The 15,647-nt window shown below is 29.8% G+C and overlaps 1 protein-coding gene across 1 annotated transcript; it reads left to right on the top strand.

The window, feature by feature from the left end:
* Positions 1-856: 856 nt before the first annotated feature.
* LOC134720911 (transmembrane protein 64-like) lies at positions 857-7,655 on the top strand. Its single transcript, XM_063583476.1, has 3 exons — positions 857-2,032; positions 3,409-3,570; positions 6,709-7,655. Exons 1-3 carry the CDS (start codon positions 1,340-1,342, stop codon positions 6,874-6,876), a joined length of 1,023 nt encoding a protein of 340 aa, XP_063439546.1. The 5' UTR covers positions 857-1,339; the 3' UTR covers positions 6,877-7,655.
* Positions 7,656-15,647: the final 7,992 nt, after the last annotated feature.

The following is a 15,647-nucleotide window of genomic DNA, read 5'->3' on the forward strand; positions in this document are numbered from 1 at the left end:
AGTAAAATGAGGTCGAAATTTTGTATATTTGCTCAAAATTCAGATTTGTGGCCGTAATTTCTTTTTCGAAAGAAAGACATAACTTTTTTGTTATAAAAGATAAACACAAATTGTTTTTTGTTAAATGATCAACAATTTCTTTATTTTATAAGTATCATTAAAAATTATGCATTTTTTATTCAGAAATAACTCATATTTATCAAATGTTCATGAATTGAGGAAAATGCGTCATTTTATGCTGTATGTTTTATCAAAATTAACTGGCACTTCACGCAGTGTAATTCGAACCGTTACTAATACAATTTTAAATTAAATTTTTTCCCACAAGTAGCTGTGTCGAATACCATTTCAAGCCAGTCAAAAAATGCTTTCTATTTATCTAAAAGAAACAAGTGGGACAGATTTATATTTGTCTGACCGCTTAAAAACTGTTTAAAAACGTTTTTTAATCTTAGACAAAAACTATTGTAGGGACTTAGTTATATTGGCTTGGTTGGTTGAATCTAAGGTAGGTCTAACGCTTTCCTTGTATTAACTATTATAGTATTAGATAACGTTAGGATACCTATCCTTGATTACGTTCTCACATGATTCTCCGACGCTGCTCCACATGCGGCACCTGTCGTGGTGCTCGTTCGAGTATTAAGTTATACATACTAGCGAATGGTTCCTCTACAAAGGGGGTTAAAGATACAGAGATGGAGATAGATTAATTACCCAATAAAATTACATTAACAACAAACTAACAAAAACACATTATTTTCACAAGAGTATACAAATGCTTCATTCATAAGTTTATATTTTTTGTATTTTTTTTTTATTCTTAATTTGTAGGTTTTTTTCAGGATATATATTTCTGGACTGACAAGGCAACGAAAGATAACTCTATGCATTTTTTTTCTAACGTCGTAAGCGGTTGTAAATAACATCAGCGACATTTGGTGATCGGACCGAAACGGACACGGACAGGCTTGGGCGTAGCAGTCAACACATGAGAGACAACACCTGGCTGGGCATTACAGATTTCTATGACGACCAACACACGCTAATCTGTAAAGATATTTGAAATATGTCATAATTGCATCGAGGAAAATTTGTTAACAAACATTTGCGGTCCACTTTCTGACACCTTCCCGTGTCCGGAGTCATAACATTTTACTTAGCAACAAACAAAATTACATTTTCTTATTTTAGAGAATCAGCGCTTTCCCTGACAAATGTTAACATAATGTCAAGTTATCCCGAAAATTAAGAACGATTTCAAAATGACATCAATCAGTTAAATAGGACGAAACGTTGATATTAATTGGACTTTGTATCTGTAAATATCTGATCTGACATGAACATGGCCGAAGAAAATACACCGGATTTTGCACATAGGCTATCACAAAGACTACATTTGAATGATATTCATGTAAAACCACAACTTATTATTGGTGAATCTTCAGAATTTGATGATATTTTCTTATCGAAGTCAAAGCAGCACCTCTCGGTCAAAGAGTATAAATTGAACCATGGTGAGGACATTGAATGCAGAAGTACAGACTCAGAAAGTTCAAGTGAAGTGGGAGATTTATTTAACACTGAAGTCAGTTGCTATCAAGTATCTGTCACATCTTTTATTGTGATATCATTAACATGTTTAGCTGTTGTATTTTGTCACCAGTACATCAAGAAACTTTTGATCTGGTTGGAAGATGTAGATCTCGTTGTAGGTTTCCTGATATTTATTTTACTGTTTACTTTAGTGTCGTTTCCAGTGGCTTGGGGCTACATGTTACTGATGCTAGCATGTGGATATCTATATGGTTATATTTATGGACCATTGGTTGTGACATTTTTTGGTGCTGTAGGAATTCTAATTGCACATTTGACGATGAAACATTGTTGTAGAGATTGGATTTTGACAAAGTTTTACAACAGACAAATAGAAGCCTTTATTACTGTAGTGGAGAGTAAACAAGGATTTAAAATAGTTGCACTTTCCAGGCTGACACCAATTCCATTTGGTCTACAGAATGGTATATTCTCAGTAAGTGTAAAAATATGGTGCTAAAGGTTTAGATATACAAAACAAATTTGTATTGTCACATTTGTGTAAACTAGGTACAATGTAAATATATTATCAATGATGAGAATCAACACAAACTTCCCTTACATTTCATTCATATTCAGGACACACCTTTTATCTTGATCTGTAGAATAAAGTCTTTTAGACTGTACGTGATGTTACTCTTTATTCCCGAATTCACAATGTCACAGCAGTAAATTTGTAAAGCATTTCAATATATATATACTGAATATTGGATGTTGTATATATACATACTAATTAAGAGTAATCATTTTGAATTAGTCATATTGTTGATATCAATAAATAAAAGATTTAATGATTTAAAATCCTCCAAAATATAAGATTTATACTTTGATTATTATTAATATCAATATTAAAGTTGTCATTTAATAGCCAATACAAGGAAAGATTAACCAAGAATTTGTATACATTGTAGTCAGGCATAAATTGTAGTACATATATTTTTGTACTATACAAATCCTTGGATGAATTAAGATAAAATTTGAAATATTGTGTACCATTAAGTGCCTGTTTATAAATTTGCTGGTTTTATATCGTGCACCTTGTATGTTTGTACACATATATACAGTAGTACTTGTATAAAAATACATGTAATATGAAAAAAGAGAAATCTAGCTTTATGATTATTTTGATATATATACATTTTGTACATGTACATTGTATTAGTATTATATATCATGTATGTAATGTTTACAAACATGTCCAGATGTTACCTCAATATCATTGAAGAACTAAATGTAAAGTGTAATTGATTATTTGAAAGAACAAATGTAAATAAGATATTTATAACTACATATTAATAAAAGTTTAAACCGCTTAAATTGTACATACATGTACATGAAAGACTTTACAACAAATCTGAACTGCAGCGCTTAAAGAGAATGTTTCCAACAGTTGCTTTGAATAAAACATTTGTAAAGAAACAGTGTAATGCAAAAAGTTACATGAAGTTATATATACTACTATGGCCAGTACATAAATATTTCTATACAAATTTGAAAATGTATGTTCTTTTTGTGATCATGCATTCATTTCTAAACATGTTCATGTTGACACTACTTTTGGTTGTCACTGAAACAATATCAGAGTCTGACATCAAGGTTCAAGGACATGTACATTGAAAAAAAGTTGGAATAATAATTAGCATGTAAAGGAGAATGTTCCATTGAAAAAAAGACATACAATATTAAGACATGATAGAGAAACAATTAATTTACATTAGTTTTTATGTCATGAATAGTTTTCACTTGAACAATCTTCAATGTATTTTTCCATGTACATATGTACTTAATATCAGCTTTTATTTTCTTTTACAGTTAACAAATATTCCAATGTTAAAATACTCAGCAGCATCAGCCATAGGATTAGGTCCAACAGCTGTATTGAATTGTTACATGGGATCAACTTTAAGGTCCATGGAGGATGTCTTGTCTGATGGGTCTAGTGCAACCACGGGTTACATCATTTTTGCAATACAGGTAAATATATATACATATTAATATCTGTCAAAAAACCTTACTTGCCAAATTTATACAGTATATACACAGATTAACATCTTTCTACATTTTTTGCAAAATGTCATTTTGAAAGTTTTTAAAAACAAATATGTGAGGTACATACTTTGACTTTCTTGTCACTTATATTTGAAAGACATATACATGTAGCTAGTGTACAAGACTTGTGAACATCTGAATGCCATTATTTGACAGTTTCAGAGTTTAGGTTCATGATATATTTTGTACTTGGATGATTTATTAATTCAATGGGGCAAAAAGTGGGATGATTTAGTAATTTAATAGGGCAAAATGTGGGATGATTTATTAATTCAATGGAGAAAAAAAAGTGGCCTTATCAAACCTTAAGTTTTGATGTTATAAAAAAATATCCAATAAAAATGCAATGACATATATGCATGTTATAAATAATGATTTTGGAAGATGTATAATGCTAAAAGTTGGATTTTTCTTAAACTCTTTCAAGAGGTTTTCACTTGGAGCATTTTATTTATTTATAAAATATAGTCAAGGCATTAGATTGTTTGGAAATAATCATGAATTCACTCAAAATTCCACAATTCTTACATGTCACTTCATTTACACATACACATGTACTTTTAAAACATCAGCTGAAGGACAAATGTTGATAAATAGAATGAAAAGTTATGAAATGAATGAAATTTGAGTGATATTTACATTATCATGGTTATCATTGTATCGTTAGAAATAGGCTATCATTATCTAATTACGTAATAGTACAAACAAAAAGCCAGACATATAATAGTTATATCAATACATGTACTTGAACATACACATATCTGTATAGCGATATTAAATATAGATATAGAAGTTGGTTTATCAAAATGCTTTGCCTGTGTCTTTCCCAAGGCAGGTCATTCAGTGGTTGTTGTTTGTTGCTGTTATCATATTTGGTGTTTTTTTTCAATTGTTGGTTTGCACTAAAATATGGCTGTTGTTAATTTATGCATAAATTGTTTAACATTTGTCATGTCAGGTCCTTTTATAGTTTACTAAGCGGTATGGGGTACCAGTATTTTTAATAGTTGACCTACAGTTGCTAATAGTCTAAGCCATTTGGAGTTTCTGGATTCTGTTTGATACTTGTCTGATCATTGACAATCGAATCTCACCAGAGATGGGGTCAATTATGTTTAAAAGTAATGGATTAAATTTCAATTACAAAAATATGTTCTAGAATAGCACCTTATTTTAAATGTAATTTATTAGTTTACCTCTCTCTAAAGTAACCATGATAAGTTTGGATTATTTAAGATAACATTGGAAACTGTGATATGAAAAAAATGTTTCAAACTTTCCCTTACATGAAAAACATACTCTCTGTTGAAATATTGAGGTTTTTTTTAATACTTTTACATGTATCTGTAATATATATTTATGTTATTAAGAACATGGCCTTGTGTGGTGTAACTGCTTGATAGCATTATATAGATAACAGTCATTTACACTGTTTTTATGATTTTTTTTAGCCAAGTGTAAATTTTTATTTACTGGAAAATGAAAAAGACCTGAACAAATAACATTAATCATAAAAAATTAATGATCAAGAAGTTTTATTTCATAAATGACACATAAATATATTTTACAGGTGCTTATCACCACTACAATTTTTATACAACTGCAAACAAAAATTTGCTTTGTATAATGCTATCCTGTCGTCTGCATCATCGTCCGATGAATCATTTAGTTTTGTGGACATAACTTTAGTTTTAGTGAATGGATCTCTAAATAAAATTACCAGAAGGTTCATTACCTCTATAGGAAGGTGGGGATTGATTTAGGAGGTTATGGTCCCAAGATTTAAGGAATTAGGATCCAAAAAGGGGGCCCAAATAATCATTTTTGCAGTTTTCAAACATTAACTTGTGTTTAAGTGTATGAATTTCTACCACAAGTTTCCATACCATAAAGGGATGGTTAGTATTGACTTTGGGGGTTTTATGGCTCAAACTGTTTGGAATTAGGGGCAACAAAGGGGAAAAATAGGTTTTTCTGGTCAATGGACAATTAAGACAATTTAAAAGCAGTGTAAGGGAGGTAATTCAAAAATCTTCAACATACAATGTTGGGTATGTGCAGATCTACCTCCCTTACACTACTTGTAAATTATGTATAAAGAAATGTCATGTTTTGGACTAATTGCAAAAAAGGGTGGTAAATCTTCCTTTTTTTTTGGGGGGGGGGGGGGGGGGTCACAAAAGCAAAAAATATATGCATTCAAATAACATAATAACATAACCAATTCTAAGTCCTTTGACTACAGTTATTATGTCAGAAACCTTATATGTGTCCAATATTTAATAGCAATCCAAATTCAAATCAAGCACGAATTATTCGCTTCATTTTTGTCTAAGTAATCAGTGTTGGACCTCTGCAGTTGTATCCAGCTGTGCTCAGCAAAGCAATTTATTTGGCATTAAAAATGAATTATCTAAATTTCAATAATTGATTAAGTACTTTCATTTTGTTAATCTTTATACATTTGTGTGTATGTATATCTCTCTTGTTGTAACTAAAAAGGCTTTATGAGAATAGAGATTTACACATTATTATTAAAATTTCAATACACAAATGTACCTTGCCATAGAATGCTTAATTTTCTAATGCTAAACAAAATTAATACTAATTATAAAAAATAAATTTGATACTAAATTCCATTATTATTTCAATCTGTTTGTCTAGCATTAAAGTAAAAACTAGATTATAAAAATGTTGATGCTGTTTCTTAGAATTCTACATTTTCCTGTGAAAGTCAACAAATTTGGGTTAAACTACCGAATGTCAAATCTTAAATTGACCTAAATGATAACATAAGATCAACGGTCAAATCGAATCTTTCAACGTCACATTTACGGTCACAAAAGCTGTGAATGTAGATCAAACATTGACATCATTCATAATGGATTGGAAGGTCATTAAAGGTCATGTTCAGCCTTACAACACCGCAAAGTTTGAAAAAAATGACAAAAAAGAAGGGAAATGTTGCAGAATTTCTTATTAATCTTAGCAAAAAACTTCTAATGTATATTATGCCAAACTTTTGTATTTTAAGCTGTATAAATTATATTTATCTACTTTCAGATCATTATAACAGTGATCTTGCTTACCTTTGTCGTACGTAAAGCACGTGCAGAGTTGAAGAAAGCAGTTGAGGGAGATAAATCTAAAGCACAGATAGTGCCTTTAACAATAGATGATGAGACTGTTGTCTTGGTAACACCAGAAATATTAAAGTCACAAGGAAGTTGAAAGTAGGGGAGATAATTCTGTAGAAGTGGAAAGGGAGACAATTCGTAGTGCCTTTATGAAAAGAGTGATACAAGAATAAGAGATTGATTGACAAGTTTATTTATTTATGCATGCTTAAGTCTTTCTTCTGTAGTGTAGGAATATTGTTATACATTTCTACCTCCTAAAACCATTCCTTTCTAGCTGGTCTATTTTGCATAAATTTGAATATTAAATAAGATAAGATGCAAGAACAATGATTTTTTTTTTCATGATCTGTCAAGCTGAAAATTTAGGTCATACATCTACTTCAATTAACATGCAAATATAATTAACCTTTATCAAGTTTTATTTTTAGAAAAAGTTTAGGATATTTACAATTTATTAGAATTGTTTAAACAATATTTAGGATTTTAAATCAAGATATCTAATAATAGATTATTTATTTGGGGATTCTTCATAAATCATACTCTTTTTCTTGCAATATTAAAAAAAGATTATCTTTGTTTTCTATCAATAAACTTTGTTTGATATACATTAACCCAATGCAATTTTATATTTGTAAATATTGTTATTTTTGAGGTGTTTTTTGTACTAATTATGAGTTGTATGGAGAAATGGGCATTTTTCATTTATTTCCATAAAATGTTTGATGTTAGATTTTGTTGTATCAAATGGAATGTAAAATATCAAAGATTATTTCTCATACAGGATTTCATCATATTGTGGTATAACTTGTACTTAACATTTTGATGAATGGTACTTTTCTTTAAAAAATAAAGCATCAGAATTATACCGTAGATTAAATGACTACCACTTGTGATGTGGTGAAGACCTGGCTGAGGTTTAAAAGTGAATAAAATGGTGATTTTATCAAAAATCCTTATTGCTATTGACTGCAAGTGATAATAATCTAAATCTCGGTTAGATATATATATTGAGTAACTCATTATCATCAGCATTTACTCTGAAATATCAATTTCGAAAATACGCTATAATGAGTCAATTATTGTATGTCAAAACTTAGTGCTTCTATTTAAATGAAATCCAGACCTTATTAACTACAAATGTATATATCTTATATTATCTTATTTTACCAAGTACTAGAAAAATTTGAAATGTTATTACCACTTTCAATATCTGGTTATTTTAGGCTTTAATTGTATAAAAAAAATACATTCAAAATTTTAATTTTGAGTTATCGATACCCTCAGGAACCTTTATATTAATGTGCATATGAGCATGAATTAAATGCTCAAATTGAAACATTCCATTTTCGACAATCACTATTTTAGTATATATATAGTAATGATAGTCTAAGACACACTATGTAAATTTATTGTACATTTATAATGTATAATATATATCTACGATATCCAGACAGTATTGAAGTTGGAAGAGATTAGGATATATATAATATTGAGCAAGGCTAAAATAGAAACTTTTAGATGCATATAACAATTTAATATATTTATAACTATATGTTTTATGATAAAACACTAGTTTGAAAGTTAAGAGAAAGGAAAGCTATTACTAACATTTGCATCATTTGGGCTGGGGTTTGGATGTCTTCTCAATGGCAATTTTACCTTTATTCAAATCTTATTTTTATGATGGTCATCCCCTTAATGTTGTCATCTTTCATATACTTTACAAAGTGCAGTGTTTACATAACATTTAAACAAGAGTTTGTCTGATATCCTTTGGCTCATAAGGTATTAACATTGTCATGAAATGTTCGATCATGTGATTAAGGTTTTGTGATTATCTTACAAAGATGTTAAAAGTTATTTTGATTTGTAGTGTATTTACAAAACTATATTTTTTTCTATGCAATACTCATGCTTGTTTCTTTACCGCTTTTAAATTTTTTGATGCAATTTCTGTTTTTTTGTTTGAAGTGTTTTTGTTTATCATTGAATGTTCAAGAAATCCTTTGTATTTATTCTAAATTATACAAATTGTTGTAACTGTAAAGGTCAAAGACATGTACTTTCAAATTTTTCTTTATCAAAAAAAAATCTTTATACAGCCATTAATTTAAGTCAAAAGAATATTTCTCCTCCCGAAAAAAAGAATTAAATGGCAGTTCTCCAAAAACTTTTAACCTTTATATTTGGCTTGAAATGAACTTATGCTACTATTGATCTGAGTTTTTTTGTAGATATTTTCAAGGGGAATATTAATTATAATATTACATGTACATTTATTTGGCCTTTCAGTTGTTCGAATGCTTGTCATTAGTGCTATAATTGAATTCAATTACAATGCAACTATTTATTTTTTTTAGTGAATATGTCACCAGATTCATGACTGTTTATTTGTCGTGCTTCGATTAAATGTATATAATGTATATTGTACAAATGTATATCCCTATCCTTAATTTATTTTCCATAATCATTATCCATTGTATATATATAAGTTTCGATCTTCCCAGGTTAACTGTATTTACAGAGCAATTTGAGGCCTTAATAAATTATTTGAAACTTTTCACTGGTTAAAATATGTTAACCAGTAAATCCAATGATTCTTCCATTTTTCCTCCCTTTTTCATTGCCTTTATTTATATAGCATGTTTAGGCCCCTTTTTCTTAAACATTTTGACTCAAAATAATGACCTTCACATTACCCTAAGTATTACATGTATTTGTACTGATCTCAATTCCGTTAATTCAGCACTTTTTTGTGTGGCTTTATTATTGTGATTGTTGAACAAAGGACAATAACTAAATTCTTATTGCAATTTACTGTATTCAAATGATGCTTTTAAAATTACACATGTCTGTTCATATTTTTGCTTGAACTATCCTGTAGAATTTTTTTTTAAATAATGAAAACCAAAACAATTTCTGAATAAACTGTATTTTTAACTTCATCGTAATTGAATTTTCATCAGCATTTGCTATGGGACTGATGCATAGCACTAACATACTGTATTTAAAGGATGTGTTCATTCGTTATTGCACTTAGTAGTTTATAGCATGTGATTTTTATTGTAACTGCAGTTTAAATGGCCAGCTTTGCATTGTGAAATGTCATGACTACAATCATAGTTGCCAAAGTCAAGAATGTTTTGTTTTGTTTTAGTTTTGACATTTGTTTGCAGTTGAGTGTCACTTTAGATATTTGTTTTTAAAACAAGATTTAGGTTACTGGCGTTTTCTGTATGATTTTTTAATATTTTTTAAAACAACTATGGCATCATTTTACCAGCATTAAAACATACTTCCAAAGCATAGACCTTCTGGCAGATAGAAAATTAGCAAAGCTACCAATCATGTTTTGATTTATAACAACATTCAACATCTGTATACCTGCCAACTTTTTAAATGGATGATTTTAAGCAGAAGAAGACACAACATCTTAAATGACATGTCATAAGTGTTCTAATATACACTCAATATTCTTTATTTAAGCAAGTTAATGATCTTTTAACTCCTTTGAATTCCTGTTTTTTTTTTTTAGAATTGAGCTCACATGAATTAAGATTTAGTATTAAGTCAACAGATTGTATTGAGGAAATTCTTCATAAGTTCTGAAGGTTGGCAGGTCTGCTTTTGTCATGTGATGCTGTTTACAGAAATCAATGACGTACCAATGGCATCAAAAGCCAGTGGCACAGATGATTTCAATGATGTAATTCAAGTTGTAGTATTCATTGTAATTTTTAATGTAATAATTTCCATCTATTTTATTTTTGTGAAGTTTTTTTTAGATGAATAATGCATACTAGTAAGTCTAAGGCAAAAATAACGACACAGATAATGGTGTTGACAATTTGAATGAGAAATTAATGATATTCTATGGCCAAACCATAGCATTGATGATTTCTATTATTTTTTCACAAATTCAACAAAACATTCACAAATGCAACTATATTTGATTCATGGTTTTGTTTGTTTGCCCAATCAGATATAACAAGATAAATATAACATTCTAATAATGTATTCAAATCAAGAAATTATCCATAAAATGATGTTGATAATTTCATTGAGAAATTAATGATTTACTATGGCCTAACCATAGTATTGATGATTTCAGTAATAATTTTGTTGTATAAAAAAATGCAAAAGGTTGGCAAAATAACAAGAGAATCACTTAACATATTAGAAAAACAAGGTCACATTAAGATTTAAAAAAAAAAACTTTTCTATCCTAACTAACATGTTCAATACAAGGTTAAAGTAGATGCTGGCTTTGTACATTTTCAGCATTTAAAAGACCCCTACTTATAATGCTTTAATTACTTAAATCTTTAAAAACAAATGCCTTTTTGTTTCTTTATTCAATAATTGACATTTTTTGTCATACATTACCTCTTTAAAAAGGCATTATTTATGAATAATATTAACAATTTATGATTATTTTAATTCCTTCACCTCCTTAAGTCACCTTAATTAAAACAATTCAGCTATGTTATCACAACATGCATAACTTATAGTGAGAGTTTTCTCATTGGAACTCGTACCACATCTTCTTATATATGATAAGTTAATTAATTGCCCATAGTCAGTACGATTTACCAAAAGATTGAATCATGGAATTTTTTTAAGGATATCAGGAATGCACATAGTTTAAATCATTTCATCTTCCCTAACCTCAGATTTTCTTAAATTCTACTTTAGCAGTATTGATTCCAACACTTGACATTTTTTTAATAGCTCTTAATACAAGAAAATTGGTGAATATCTGCATAGTTTATGCTTTAAAGAACAAGTCTACTTACGTATCATACAGGTATTAACTCAGAATATGTATATATTTTTTAAACTCTCATTTGATCAGACTTCAACTGCAATGAAATCCAAGTTTAGGAAATGGTGTTGATTGTTTCAAAAGACCAGGTTTAGTTAGTGTCTGCTTTCCTGTGAGCATAGATATGCCCTGTAAATCAACATGAGAGATGGTACAAAACATATATTCAGAGGGGGTCTCATTGGGGGGGGGGGGGGGGGGTGGTATGAATCTGGGTACCCTCTTATTGTTTTTTCAGATTCCTGTATCCAGCTTGCACTATGTATGTAAGCAATTTTCATTTTTTGTAATTTCCCGCGTCACGCTTAGACCCCAATGAGACCCACTTCAGAGTTAAAACTCAAAACCAGTGCAGCATCACAATAGTGTTTGTCTAATCATGTTTTATGATTTTTTTTTAATTATCTATTTTTTGTGGAAACACTGACTATATTTCATTGTCTATTTAATTATGCAAGATATTTTTAAATGTTTTTTGGAGTCTGAATTTATGCATGTTCAGTTATTTTCTTTGTCTATTTTACAACTCATAGCATTTACTTATGTATCATGCATGTGTTTATTAATGAAAAATATATTGTTACATGCTATATATTTATTCCATGGAAGAGATATTTTCCATCCTGAGGAAATTTAATAAACATATTTTGTCAGATATTTAGCCTTGTTTTTTCTATACCATTCTTCTGAATAAAAAAAGGATGTTGGGTTATTTCAATGAAACAACAATCCAAAAATTAATATGAAACATCATGGCACACTAGGTCAGGAATTTCAAACAGATGTAGAAAATTTCAAGCCAGTCTAGGAAGAGTTGGCAGCAAACAAGCGGCTGAAATATTGGAAACAAATATAAACAATGGCAAAGTTTGCTCTCTGTTATAACTGAGGCTGTTGCCACACCTGTAGCTATAGAGGTTTTGTAATTTTCAACAAAAACATATGAAAAATAATAGAGGCTGTTATATTACTTGTCATAGTAATGTTTATATGTCATGCTATAGATTTAGTAGTTCAATTTTCAGATGACTGGTTTCTCGACTTGCTAAGTAATTGCTAGCTGCTTTAAACACATAATCTGCCTATATTTTCCCAAGCTGTTGTAAACTCCAATATAGAGATGCCTGTATCTCACTGTGAGGGAACATTTAACATGATACAAGAAGGAAGACGGGACCTTGTTAGATGGACAGAAGAAACCTGTACATAATTTCAAATGCAGAAAAAAAAATAAACAATGAAACGATTGAGGGTTATTTTAAACATATATCATCTAAAGGAGGGGTATTTGCCAAAAAATACCAGTCCAGAGAATGTTAAATTTTGCAAGCCATAAGTCAAGGGAAATTCATTGTCAAGTTTCAAATACCCCACAAGAACATGCTAAATCTGTTAAAATTACACAGAATGTTAACTTTCAAAAACACATTGATGATCGTGACCTTACAAGCGTCCAGTCAAATAGAGTATTTTTTGGGAAATACCACAACAAAGAGGGTAAAAAAGGCATATCCTTTTTGCATATACCCCGGCAGTGTTAAAAAATGAATGATATTCAATTGATAACAGTAAATTGTACTACATTAATTATAAAAAAAAGATGTGGTATGATTGCCAATGAGACAACAAGAGACCAAAATGACATAGAAATTAACAACTTCCGCCCCCAAAATGACAAATGGCCAGGAACTTGTTCATCCCAACAACAAAAAGACACTTGGTTCATATTTGAGAGTACTCACAGTTACTGACAGCTAGTTCAAAGCCACTTACAACTAATAACCAGATGCTCCGCAGGGCTTAGCTTTATACGACCGCAGAGGTTGAACCCTGAACAGTTGGGGCAAGTATGGACACAACATTCAAGCTGGATTCAGCTCTAAATTTGGATTGTGATTAAATAGTTGACACAGCATAGGTTTCTGACACAGAATGAATGTGTTCTAATGAACTTAAAATTTTTGTTTTCTCTTAGAGCAATTCACTATGCTGTTGAATATTAATCCTCTCAAAAAAATGTTTGAAGAAATTTTCATTTTATTTATGAAATTTCATTTCAAATGAGAAAATTGAACCCATTTTTTTTTATTACATCCCCCTTTCCCTTATTCCAAATTAATCTCAATTAAATTTCTAATGGAGTTTGCAACAATAACTACTCATTTAAATACATCATAAAATATTAAAAAAAAAAAAGATGAAAAAAAACTGCTTGTTATCACTGAATGGTAAAGATTATTTTAATTTATCAGTTGGTAGTAAAAAGTGAATATACATTGTATATAACAAAGATTTGAGTTGATTCTGGACAAAGAAAGATAACTCCAATTAAAAAAATATATTGCTATTTCACAATATTGTGCAATTAGATATTTCTTGCTTACTTTTCTGGACAAAGAAAGATAACTCTTATTAAAAAAAATATTGCTATTTCACAATATTGTGCAATTAGATATGTCTTGCCATTGTGCAATACTGTGCAATTGAAAAGACTTGCTATTGCACAATACTTAATATAATATTTTAGATCCTGATTTGGACCAACTTGAAAACTGGGCCCATAATCAAAAATCTAAGTACATGTTTGGATTCAGCATATCAAAGAACCCCAAGATTTCAATTTTTGTTAAAATCAAACTAAGTTTAATTTTGGACCCTTTGGACTTTAATGTAGACCAATTTGAAAACAGGACCAAAAATGAAGAATCTACATACACAGTTAGATTTGGCATATCAAAGAACCCCATTTATTCAATTTTTAATGAAATCAAACAAAGTTTAATTTTGGACCCCGATTTGGACCAACTTGAAAACTGGGCCAATAATCAAGAATCTAAATACATTTTTAGATTCAGCATATCAAAGAACCCAACCGATTAATTTTTTGTCAAAATCAAACTAAGTTTAATTTTGGACCCTTTGGACCTTAATGTAGACCAATTTGAAAATGGACCAAAAATTAAGAATCTACATACACAGTTAGATTCCACATATCAAAGAACCCCAATTATTCAATTCTTGATGAAATCAAACAAAGTTTAATTTTGGACTCTTTGGGCCCCTTTTTCCTAAACTGTTAGGACCAAAACTCCCAAAATCATTACCAACCTTCCTTTTATGGTCATAAAACTTGTGTTTAAATTTCATAGATTTCTATTTACTTGTACTAAAGTTGTGGTGCGAAAACCAAGAAAAATGCTTATTTGGGTCCCTTTTTGGCCCTTAATTCCTAAACTGTTAAGACCTAAACTCCCAAAATCAATATCAACCTTCCTTTTGTGGTCATAAACATTGTGTATAAATTTCATTGATTTCTATAAACTTAAACTAAAGTTATTGTGCGAAAACCAAGAATAATGCTTATTTGGGCCCTTTTTTGGCCCCTAATTCCTAAACAGTTGAAACCAAAACTCCCAAAATCAATCCCAACCTTACTTTTGTGGTCATAAACCTTTTGTCAAAATTTCATAGATTTCTATAAACTTAAACTAAAGTTATAGCGCGAAAACCAAGAAAATGCTTATTTGGGCCCTTTTTGGCCCCTAATTCCTAAAATATTTGGACCAAAACTCCCAAAATCAATACCAACCTTCCTTTTGTGGTCATAAACCTTGTGTTAAAATTTCATAGATTTCTATTCACTTTTACTAAAGTTAGAGTGCGAAAACTAAAAGTATTTGGACGACGACGACGACGACGCCAATGTGATAGCAATATACGACGAAAATTTTTTCAAAATTTGCGGTCGAATAAAAAGCATGCATCTAAGAAGACTAAATTATTATGCAGTCTGTACACATCCAATGGATTTAGTGTAAATACATCATAAACAGTCAGAGAAAACATGACCTTGTGCAATGCCCAGATATGATATCGACAGCTTGTAGATCCATGGATGTGTGTGTGTATGAAAATATACTATATAGTTTGCTTTTAGTTTAATGATAACAAAAATCAATATTAATACCAATAAAAACAACAATGATCTAATTACCGTATTAATTGGTAACCTTTTAGAATAAACGATTGAGCCTGAA

Source organism: Mytilus trossulus, chromosome 6 (genome assembly GCF_036588685.1).
Source record: "Mytilus trossulus isolate FHL-02 chromosome 6, PNRI_Mtr1.1.1.hap1, whole genome shotgun sequence".
NCBI classification, from domain to species: Eukaryota; Metazoa; Mollusca; class Bivalvia; order Mytilida; family Mytilidae; genus Mytilus; species Mytilus trossulus.